Below are 10,569 nucleotides of genomic sequence, written 5' to 3'. Positions count from 1 at the left end.
ATGTAGAAAAGTCACTTTTTTTATACTTTTTAAAATTTTATTTTATTTTATTTATTTATTTTTATTTTTTTTACAGGTCCGGACCTGTGTTAAAAAAATTGAAATTTTGAAGTGTGAAAAATTGAAAAAAATTTCCGAAAAATTTTTTAATTTATGGTTATAGATAATTAAATCAAAATGAAGAAGAAGAATATTGATATAAAAATTATATATCTACCGAAAAAGTGTGTTTTCTACGTGAAGACCTAGTGGCTTTTTGCAGCTTTAAACCTCTTTTTTCCCCCCTTTATCCTCATGTTCCTATACTTTTCTTATAATTCGAACAGTCTTTTCTTAGCGTTACAAGCTGCAGCAGTGCGTGAGTGGATCCTTTACAAAACAGTACAATATTGGGGTTGATATGGTACTTTGAGAGCAATGAGCGCGAGGAAGCATTCTGCACGTCACTGAGGCACGCGAGGGGTCATGGTGTTCACAAGATAGATTTGGTTTATGGCGCCACAACATCACGATCACAAGGGGTTCACAAGACAAATAGACCACCTGTGTCTCGCTCTTGGGTGTTCACGCTGACATCGATCCTTGCCAGTTTGAAACGCTGCTGTCTCTCGTAAGGATTGTCAAAGCCCACAGATGATCGGCCCTGTTCCTATGAGTGCTCCTTAGGTTGCTGATGCAGAATCCTCGCTCGACTGTCACCAGAATCATGAAAACACTCTTGAAATGGCCATGAGATATAGAGTACTTGTCAAATTATTGTAAGAATCATGAAAGCATCTGTGAAAACCTCAATACCATCAACAGAATCATGAAAACAACCTTGAAAATCCTAATGATGCAGAACACATGCTAAACTTTTGACGAATCGTGAAAGCATCAATGAACATCTCAATCTGATACATTCTGCTTGTTCAACTATCACCTGAATTATGAAAACACATGAAAACCATTACGATACGGGATAAGACTCGTTAAACTGTCACTGAATCACGAAAACTTTCCGGAAAACCATTACATTGCAGAACACTCATTAAACTATCAGCTAAATCACGAAAACATCCTTGAAAATTCGAATATTATCCACTCGAGGCTTCGAAAAGGAGTCGAGATAAGCGCCGAGTGTTTCAGAATGCAGTGCCGGTGATTCGGACCAAGAGGTGCAACACTCCGCTTTGCCTGTAAAAGATTAGACAGAATGAGTACACCACACGTGCTTACATGCAACAGGCAACACCAAACCATCGCAGATCAAACGTTAATTAAATGAACACAAACAAAGAATGAAGATTTAATAAAGGAAACAATGATGGATTTTATGCCAAATTAATACTCCCTGCTATATTTCTGTTGTTTCACCACTTTTTTTCCCTCTAATACTTTTCTTTCACCCTCACTTTTCTATTCCCCCATAAAAATAAAAACAAGCTTACAAATCAAAAAGTAATTAACTATGAAACCATAAAAAAAAAAAATCAAATAAAGTAATTAACTATGAACCGAAAACAGTAAACACTAGTAGATTAAACGCTATTAACACTCTCACCAGACCTCACTTTACTTGTCAATTTAGGTTTAGAATATTTTTGTAATTAGTGTTAAATGGAATAAACAAATCAATATCAATATAAAAACACTAGTTAATGAAACCAGTGCCTAGTAAACCAGACACAGGTAGACTAGCACCATCAGGAACGCATGACAACGTGAAGGAAGGCCACTGGATCACTAGGGCATAGTTTACAATACAAAGAAAGACCTTCAATTCGAAATATCCATGCAGGTTTTCTTACTTACTCAATTCTTCGCGTTTTCCATGCCGGTGATCAGAGCAGCGGTTGCCTCATTGCCTCATACACAGGGCAAAGTATGAGTCGACAGTGCATTGTCTGTCGTATAATAGATACTGGTCTCTCGAATATTTTTGCATCCGAGCACAGTCTTCAGTGTTCCCGTTTGGTTCAGAAGAGTGCCATTCTTCTTGAGACACTACGCGACCGTCCAGCCACTTCCTCCTCCTCACGCCCACCCACACACCTGCACGGGGAGAACACACACACACACACAAACACACACACACACACACACACACACACACAAGACTGTCAGAGGTTTCTAAGTACTTGAATGTGGTAACCCTCCCTTCCACAACTCACACATCAAACATTTCCACATTACTGGGGGCTGAGTGGGGACATTACTGGGGGATGACAGCTTGGTAGTGTGCTGGTGAAACAAATCAAAAGCTGGGGTTCTGTACAAGCAAGTTTTGACATCTTGAGTCTTTGTGTGCATACACGTGTCAGCTCACCCTCCTCAGGGTTCTCGGCGTCGAGATGCTCTTGCAGTGCTGCGAAGCCTTCAGACGAGACGACGACGAGGTCTGCCTGGAGACTGACGCAGTACTGACGCGCTTTACACCAGTCTGTTGGCTGTTTGTACAGGTGGACACATCCTGCGCTGGTTTGCGAAAACGGGGCGTCACAGGTTGATGCCACTGCGGATAAGGTAGTTTTTCAGTAGAAGGACAGAGCGTGTCGCGGCGAGACAGCAGTGAAGAGTGGACAGCGTCAGGAGGGAGAGAGAGAAGGACTGGACTCATGGAATTTGTGGCTGGCTCCCGCCACCACGAGAAACACATAGCAACACTTACAGTATAATGAGGCTCACCTGTGTGTCAGCAGACGCTCACCTGTGCCTGCGTGGTCGGGAACGATGGCACGATTCCAGCAGAAGGCGGGGAAGCAGTCTTGCTCCAGCGTGGTCCCATGGGACACCGGTGCGCCCTCCACGAAACACACTGCGGCGAGGGACACACTGCTGTAAGGGGCTGAGGTGAGACATTACCGGGGGCTGAATGGGACATTACTAGGGGCTGAGTGGGAACATTACTGGGGCTGAGTGGGAACATTACTGGGAGCTGAGTGAAACATTACTGGGGCTGAGTGGGGACATTGCTAGGGGCCGAGTGGGAACATTACTGGGGGCTGAGTGGTTGACTGGGGACAGCACACACTGGCTTGACACGTGACGAGCTGAGTGGGGGGAAGGGCGGCGGGCGCGGGCGTCTCACCGTTGCGGTGGCGGGTCCTGCAGGGCGTGGCGGCGTCGGCGGCGGCGGCGTCCAGACTGTCCACCACCACGTCGTACAGGACACAGGTGGTGCCCTCGTGGGTCAGCAGGTGACACCAGGGGGCGGCGTTGGCCAGGGCGGCGCACAGGATCTCATCAGCCACCTGGAACCTTTCAGACGTGGCGGCGGCGTCGAGCTGCGCCTGCGAGACCAGCGCCCGGTGCCATACGGCCTCGCTCACCTCGGCGGCGGCAAGCGGGGCGGCCCCCAGCAGCGCCAGCAGCGCCACCATGGGCGGCAGGGGCGGAGGCAGCGGCGACATGGCGAGCGTCCGTCTGGGGCGGAGTGATGAGGTGTTCTGGGCAGAGGAGACGTATGGACGGCCACCGGAAGACTATTGATTGGGTAATCGGGTAGAATCACGAGGTAAAGTATCTTTTGTTCCTGACTGGGTGATTGCGGTGATTCATTAGAGAAAAAAGATTTCTTAGTTGTGTTGTCAACCAGATATTTACTCCTTGTATCTCATTTCATTCATTCATTCATTCCTTCGCGCTATGCTGTCTTCTCTCTTTTCGTCACAGCCTCTCTACCTTCACCACCACAGTCACTCCATGGCACCATTCCTTTGTTTACCTTTCTGATGCTGACGATGATCTACCCTCCCTAAGACTTCGCCTTCCCATTCAAGAGACCTGCTTTTCTTGGTTCGCTGTGTGAGAGAAATTGACTGCACCTTTTAATTTAGTCTTCGTATAAATAGTCATTATATCTTATACCTCTCTTGCCTCCCTAAGAAAATAATGGTAAGAGCTTTGTACTGTGATCGTGGGGGAAATATGAAGTGTAAAAATATTCCAGCTTCTGCCTTAAGAAAACTGTGCGTGATTTCCTTGTGCTTTCTTTCCGCAGTAAATACAATGTGAGAAAATATACAAAAGATGAAATGATCCCCGAATGAACTCTGATGTATAGTGGGGTGTCGTGTGAGAGAAAATAACAAAGGATTTTACAGCTAAACCACTCAAAAGTCTGGTCATGAACGCTTCGTCAACCACACACACACACACACACACACACACACACAGGTCTAACGCATGTATAATCAGTCAATTCCCACAAAAACAGGATGACCACAATCTAAATAAAATATTATGTTATCCTTCACTTTCCAACCTCGTCTGCGGCGCTGCGAGGCGGCCGTGTCCTCCTGATCTGACCAGCCCGCGAGGTCAGGTCACTTAGGAACATGCCTACGCATAAAAAAAAGAGAGAGAAAAGAAAAAAAAAAAGTGTAAATCTGAAATAACACAAAAGAGCAGTGAAGAATGAAAAGTACAAGTAGAAGTAGTGATGTTAGTAATTTAAGTAGTAGTATCATCCGTAAAGTAGAAATGGTGCTAGTTGTAGTAGTAGTAGTAGTAGTAGTAGTAGTAAGATTACCGAGAAATGTGTAAGGTATTAGCATAGAAAAAAAAAGTGCTCAAAACCTGAAATAGTGCAGAAAAAGTTGTGTAGAGTCAAGAGGTAGCAACAGTAATAAAAGTAGTATTTTGAGAAGTATTAGTATCAGCAATTTTCTTCGAAGGATTTTGCAGACAGTGGAAAGTAAAAAGATAGTAATAGCAGTAGTAATAGCAGTAGTAATAGCAGCAGTAATAGCAGTAGTAATAGCAGTAGTAATAACAGCAGTGATAGCAGTAGTAATAGCAGTAGTAATAGCAGCAGTAACAGCAGTAGTAATAGCAGCAGTAATAGCAGTAGTAATAGCAGTAATAATAGTAGCAGTAGTATCAGGAATCTATTTGAGCAGGTTTTACTCAGAGCGAAAATTAAAAGAATATATATTTTTTTTAATATTCTTTATTCATATAGAAATTTACAATAAGACTCATATAAAAAAAAACTATGAAAGATAAAATAAATAAATAAAACTAATAAAACAGTATAGAAACCAATCGGTGCATCAAGCTTCCATCATCATCATCTTTATCTCATGAGCGGCTGATAAAGCGTATAGCGACGTCCTTAGCGTTCCTCATATAGTCTACCAGTTGATCCTATAAGTAGTAATAGTAATAAGTTAAGCAGTAGAAGTAGCAGCACCTTTCATCCTGAGGTTTGACTGACAGCTGATAACAAACAAGCAAAACCATTAATAGTCGAAGCAAGGAGAGTAAAAAGCAATTTCCTCCTTAATTTGACTGACAGGAAACGTGATATGCATGAAGGCCCGAACGAAAGAAATGTGCCACGATGAAACACTTCTCAGATGACTCACGCATGAAAGAAATGTTCCTCCTGGCGTTGTTTTAATGCTGAAGCTTCCCCACGGATCATTATAATTACCCGGGGCTTCAGTCAGTCTCTCATATACTGTTAAAACTTTCTGTCTGTCTGTCTGTTTTTTTTGTGTCTATGGATGTTTGTGTATTTTCATATGTGTGTCTGCATTTATTTGTCTATTTCCAAGTTTGCTTATCTCTGAATTGGCCAATCTTTCAGTGTGTGTGTGTGTGTGTGTGTTTTAATAGTTTGGTTATGTTTATTTCTTATTTCTTCTCATTATTACTTTATTTTTTTCAATAAAGGCAAACAAAAGGCACCACGAACAGCTTGGTGAGAACAAATACATTACAATGTTTTAAACCTCGAAATTTCCAGATACTTTAGTAAAGCAAGATAATTCGTTTTTACATTCCATCCACTTAACAAAGGAAATCCCTGCACACAAACCAGTCAGGGCTTCACTTTCAGTCAGCGCAGCGTGCGCGATGGCTGCATGGCGTGTGATGCAGCGACATGTTGGCTCAAATGCATCAAAACAAAGAGACTTTCACTCAAACACACTTTAAGTTTACAATCAATGCTTTTGAGGTGACCGTCCACAAGCCCACTCTGCCCAGAACACCTCACCGTTCCGCCCCAGACGGACGCTCGCCATGTCGCCGCTGCCTCCGCCCCTGCCGCCCATGGTGGCGCTGCTGGCGCTGCTGGGGGCCGCCCCGCTTGCCGCCGCCGAGATGAGCGAGGCCGTGTGGCACCGGGCGCTGATCTCGCAGGCGCAGCTCGACGCCGCCGCCACGTCTGAAAGGTTCCAGGTGGCTGATGAAATCCTGTGCGCCGCCCTGGCCAACGCCGCCCCCTGGTGTCACCTGCTGACCCACGAGGGCACCACCTGTGTCCTATACGACGTGGTGGTGGACAGTCTGGACGACGCAGCCGCCGACGCCGCCACGACCTGCAGGACCCGCCACCGCAACGGTGAGACGCCCGCGCCCGCCGCCCTTCCTCCCACTCAGCCCGTCACGTGTCAAACCAATGTGTGCTGTCCCCAGTAATGTTCCCACTCAGCCCCAACTAATGTTTCCACTCAACCCACAGTAATGTTTCCATTCATCCCCCAGTAATGTCCCCACTCAGCCCCCAGTAATGTCCCCACTCAGCCCCAGGCCGCCACTCAGCCCCCACTAATGATCTCACTCAGCCCCAGAGCGTCACTCAGCTCCCAGTAATGATCTCACTCAGCCCAAGGCTGCCACTCAGCCCCAAGTAATGTCCCATCTCAGCCCCAGGCCGCCACTCAGCCCCCTACATCAGTGTGTCCCTCGCCGCAGTGTGTATCGTGGAGGGCGAGCCGCTGCCTCACGGGGCCATGCTGGTGCACAACTGCCTTCCCGCCCTCTGCTGGAATCGTGCCATCGTTCCAGCAGTCACAGGTGAGCGTCTGCTGACACACAGGTGAGCGTCTGCTGATACACAGGTGAGCGTCTGCTGATACACAGGTGAGCCTCAGAGTGCTGGGGTTCCTCCCTCAGATTGGCGGGAACCTCAGTCACTCCTTCTTCCCCCGACAGTGTCGACAGCATGCGACGGTGACTTCGTTCAAGAAGTCTTTGGCTGTTTTTACCTGCACCAGGAGGAGAAGACCTGGTGCGATGCTCGCTACCACTGTGCCACCCTCGGCGCCGACCTCGCCGTCGTCTCGGCTTCAGATTTTCAAAAACTGCAAATATTACTGGCAGCCACTGCAAATATGATGCGTAAGTTCCTGACGGGAGCAACACCTGGCCTACTTCTGTCTTGCTGCTTGTCATGTAACCCACGCCAGTTTCATTCAGAAAAAGTGTTCTGAGAGATGCAGTTTAATGGTGTAGATGGGGCTATTATCCGCCAGCGGTAAGGAGGCTGAAAAAAAAAAATTCAATTGTAACTACATAATGAAACCTTTCCTAGTAGTTCTGGTATCAATAATAATACTAATCTTGACGAGAGATAAAGGTCAAAAAGACAGCAACACGTGGGCGTGTTTGATATATATCAACGACAGGGAAAGGTGAGTCTAACACTGCTTGTTCTGCAGAAGTGTGGGTGGGCGTGAAGTCTCGGATGTGGCTGGACAATCGTGACGTGGCAAGTGGTGAGTGGGGTCCCAACGACCCCAACGGAGCTGCTGATGAGTGTGCCCGCATGCTTATGGAAAACGGGAAGTACACACTAGCTGACAAGGGCTGCTCAGCCACATTTATTGTCTTGTGCATGAGGCCATCCTAACGTCCTTGTTGTCCAGTGTTTGGGCATTTTGTCTGGACTACTTTGAGCAAGTTTTACTGGAATTCATTGTGGTTTTCAAGAGGTTTTAGTGATGCTAGTGGTATTTTAACAAGAGTGCTACGCATTTAACAGATTCTAGTAAAAGTTATTGGGGTTTTGAAAAGTGATTGCGTGTTTGTAGTGGTAGTTAACAAGAAGTCTGTACTTTTATTAGGTTCTACTGGAAGTTATTAAGGTTTTCATATGTGTTTCCGTGATTCTAGTATTATTTTAACAAAGAATGAACTTTCACCAGGTCCTACTAGAAGTTACTTAGGATTTAAAGAGGTAAAGAGTGTTCTCATGAATTTGTTGGTAGTTTTAAAGCGATTCTGCATCTTAAACAGGTTCTATTAGAAGTTATTGGGGGTTTCCAAGAATGTTATGATTCTAGTGACAGTGTAATAAAGATTCTCCCTATTAAATTATGAAACACCTTGAAGAACAGAAAAATCTCTTGTGTCACCTTTGAAGATAATCTTGGCGAGAGAACAAAACGTTTCAGAATATTATCCTCCGTTTCCCCGAGATGCAGGAAGGGAGTGGCAGGAGGGAGGCGGCAAGGAAAACTCGGCGCCTTAGAAGGAACGTAGGAGGAGATCAAGACCCACACTATTCCTCAAGCCGTTGCCTGGAGACCTCAGTTGTGCAGGAAACTGTAGCATTATATAGTTAAACGTTCCGGCCTCTTTTCTCGACTGCTTGTAACACCTAACCTGCATATTAGTGGAAGTTAATAGGGTTTCGAGCGCGTTTTCATGATTCTAGTGGTAGTTTAACAAGGGCTCTGAACTTTTTAACAGGTTCTATTGGAAGTTAATGGGGGTTTTCAAGTGTGTTTTCATGGTTCCAGTGATAATTTATAAAGGATCCTGTACTTCTAACAGATTCTATTGGAAATTGATGGGGTTCTTTAGTGTGTTTTCACGGCTCCAGTGGTTCTAGTGCTAGTTTAAGGACTCTGCAATTTTAACAGCTTCTTTTGGAAGTTACTGTGGTTCTCGAGTGTGTTTTGACGGTTCCAGTGGTTGTAGTGGTAGTTTAACAAGGACTCTGCACTTTTAACAGGTTCTATTGGAAGTTCTCAAGTGTGTTTTGACGGTTCCAGTAGTTATAATGGTAGTTTAACAAGGACTCTGCATTCTGAGCTCAGTCGGGCAGCAAAGTGTGGCGTTTTTTGTGGCGACTCGTGGCGGTGATCGCTCCCTGCAGACTGTGAGTGGGAGGGAAAGGTTCACTTGACGATGCGGGCAGTCGGACCTTGAGAGCTGACCCGAGATGACGCAGGAGCACTTCTTCCGGGTCCTGCTAGCGAGAGTGACGCAAGCTGTCGTGGTTATTTTGAGTTCATGACATGTATCACCCGCCTCTCTGCACTGTGGCTGTAGTGCACTAGGCAGGTGAGCAGGGAGTAATTAGCAGGTAGATTTTAATTCTCACCTGTGTGTTTTTAAGAGCCGAGTCATGGCCAGGTGTGGTTAAGGAATTCGTCATTTATAATCAAGTAACCCATAAGCAATTAGCAGGTAGGCTTCACTTCTTACCTGTGTGTATTAACTCTTTCACTGCTGGACGCTTTTTTTTTTCATAATTATTTACCAGAGACTTATTTTTTTGTAGTATCTCTTAAAATTAATACTAGGAGAGAATAGAAAACGTAGGTAGAGTAGGTTTTGACTTCATCTTGCATCTCAGTTCAGGGACACTGTATGCTACACCCTACTCCCGTTTTCTTTTGCCTCACATTCCAGAGTCTAACACACCATGTAGGCTCAACTCCACGTCATGTGATATGTTTGGTGTGTTATGTGTTGTGTTATGTGCGGGTGGAATGTCAGGAGTAAGAACCTTAGAGTGTGTGTGTGTGTGTGTGTGTGGCTGAGTAGGTAAGTAAATTTATGCAGATAAGTAAATAGGTAGATAGACAAGCAGATAATCAGGTAATTAGATAGATAGATAGATAGATAGATAGATAGGAAGACAGATAGGTAAGTAGGCAGGTATGCAGGTAAAGATAGGCAACCAGTACTTACATCAACAATGATCATGAGAAACTGACAAAGGTGAAGGTGGAACGGAAACTATCCATCAATAACAGGAAGAAAAGAAGAAGAAAAAGAAGAAGAAGAAGAAGAGCAACAACAAAAACAATAACAACATCTGGAACACCACCACCACCACCACCACCACCACCGCCACAGCCACCACCATCACCAGCAACAGGAGAAACAAGAAGAACAAGAAGAACAAGAACAAGAAACCGGCTAACCTTTGCCTACCACACAAGAACAAACATTTCACCCACAGAACAGAATACAGAGGAACATTTTTGGATACACTAATGGATTAAAAAAAAAATGGATAAAAGGGTGGATTTTTTTTAACAGTGGCGGTGGATGAAACTTTTAATTGCAATTCGGTGGATTAGATAGCAGTTAGTGGATGTGGAAGATAAAAATGAAGATGGTTAATAGTTTTTATCCATGAATTAATTTAGGAAGTCATGAGGGAGATTGCTAGATCCTCCTCCTCCTCCTCCTCCTCCTCCTCCTCCTCCTCCTGTACTCACAGCGGCACTTAACCTTAGTGTTTCTCCTTCACACACTCACCTTCACCCCTACCTGCGGAATCGTGAGGGAGGAGGAGGAGGAGGAGGAGGAGGAGGAGGAGGAGTAGGAGGAGGAGGAGGAGGAGGAGGAGGAAGGGAGAGTCCGGTGGTAAATTACGTAATAGCAGGTTCCTCCATCTTCCTCCTCCTCCTCCTTCTTCTCCATCTCCTTTTTCTTCCTTATTTTCCTTCTCATCGTCCTTCTTGTTCTACTTTTTTATCCTTCTTTTCATCGTCATCCTTCTTCTCCTCTTCCATCTCCTCCTCCTTTTTCTTTCGTTCGCTTTCCATCGTCCTC

At 45.1% G+C, this 10,569-nt stretch overlaps 2 protein-coding genes and 1 long non-coding RNA gene across 3 annotated transcripts; 2 read left to right on the top strand and 1 right to left on the bottom strand.

The window, feature by feature from the left end:
• Positions 1 to 3,401, bottom strand: LOC135089495 (uncharacterized). The gene is made up of 5 exons (XM_063985072.1): positions 3,071 to 3,401; positions 2,690 to 2,797; positions 2,309 to 2,494; positions 1,795 to 2,034; positions 1 to 1,176 (listed from the first exon to the last, which is right to left on the bottom strand). The coding sequence occupies exons 1-4, from the start codon at positions 3,390 to 3,392 to the stop codon at positions 1,841 to 1,843; spliced, it is 810 nt and encodes a 269-aa protein (XP_063841142.1). The 5' UTR covers positions 3,393 to 3,401; the 3' UTR covers positions 1 to 1,176; positions 1,795 to 1,840.
• LOC135089496 (uncharacterized) lies at positions 2,373 to 3,492 on the top strand. The gene is made up of 2 exons (XR_010261504.1): positions 2,373 to 2,832; positions 3,248 to 3,492. It is a non-coding gene; the product is annotated as an uncharacterized LOC135089496 (long non-coding RNA).
• A 2,375-nt stretch (positions 3,493 to 5,867) lies between these two features.
• Positions 5,868 to 8,116, top strand: LOC135089494 (uncharacterized). Its single transcript, XM_063985071.1, has 4 exons — positions 5,868 to 6,334; positions 6,688 to 6,789; positions 6,928 to 7,113; positions 7,434 to 8,116. Exons 1-4 carry the CDS (start codon positions 6,013 to 6,015, stop codon positions 7,622 to 7,624), a joined length of 801 nt encoding a protein of 266 aa, XP_063841141.1. The 5' UTR covers positions 5,868 to 6,012; the 3' UTR covers positions 7,625 to 8,116.
• The last annotated feature ends 2,453 nt before the right edge of the window (positions 8,117 to 10,569 follow it).

Source organism: Scylla paramamosain, chromosome 33 (genome assembly GCF_035594125.1).
Source record: "Scylla paramamosain isolate STU-SP2022 chromosome 33, ASM3559412v1, whole genome shotgun sequence".
NCBI classification, from domain to species: Eukaryota; Metazoa; Arthropoda; class Malacostraca; order Decapoda; family Portunidae; genus Scylla; species Scylla paramamosain.
Note: the sequence above shows the minus strand (reverse complement) of the source record. Positions and strands in the feature narration are given on the sequence as shown.

What these genes read in the sequence shown, in the direction of transcription:
- LOC135089495 (XM_063985072.1), bottom strand. Translation starts at nt 3,392, where the DNA reads ATGTCGCCGCTGCCTCCGCCCCTGCCGCCCATGGTGGCGCTGCTGGCG. An exon ending in CAGGACCCGCCACCGCAACG is followed by an intron (nt 2,798 to 3,070) that starts GTGAGACGCCCG and finishes CCCTCGCCGCAG; the next exon opens with TGTGTTTCGTGGAGGGCGCA. An exon ending in CGCCGAGAACCCTGAGGAGG is followed by an intron (nt 2,035 to 2,308) that starts GTGAGCTGACAC and finishes CTCCCCGTGCAG; the next exon opens with GTGTGTGGGTGGGCGTGAGG.
- LOC135089494 (XM_063985071.1), top strand. Translation starts at nt 6,013, where the DNA reads ATGTCGCCGCTGCCTCCGCCCCTGCCGCCCATGGTGGCGCTGCTGGCG. An exon ending in CATCGTTCCAGCAGTCACAG is followed by an intron (nt 6,790 to 6,927) that starts GTGAGCGTCTGC and finishes TTCCCCCGACAG; the next exon opens with TGTCGACAGCATGCGACGGT. An exon ending in AGCCACTGCAAATATGATGC is followed by an intron (nt 7,114 to 7,433) that starts GTAAGTTCCTGA and finishes CTTGTTCTGCAG; the next exon opens with AAGTGTGGGTGGGCGTGAAG.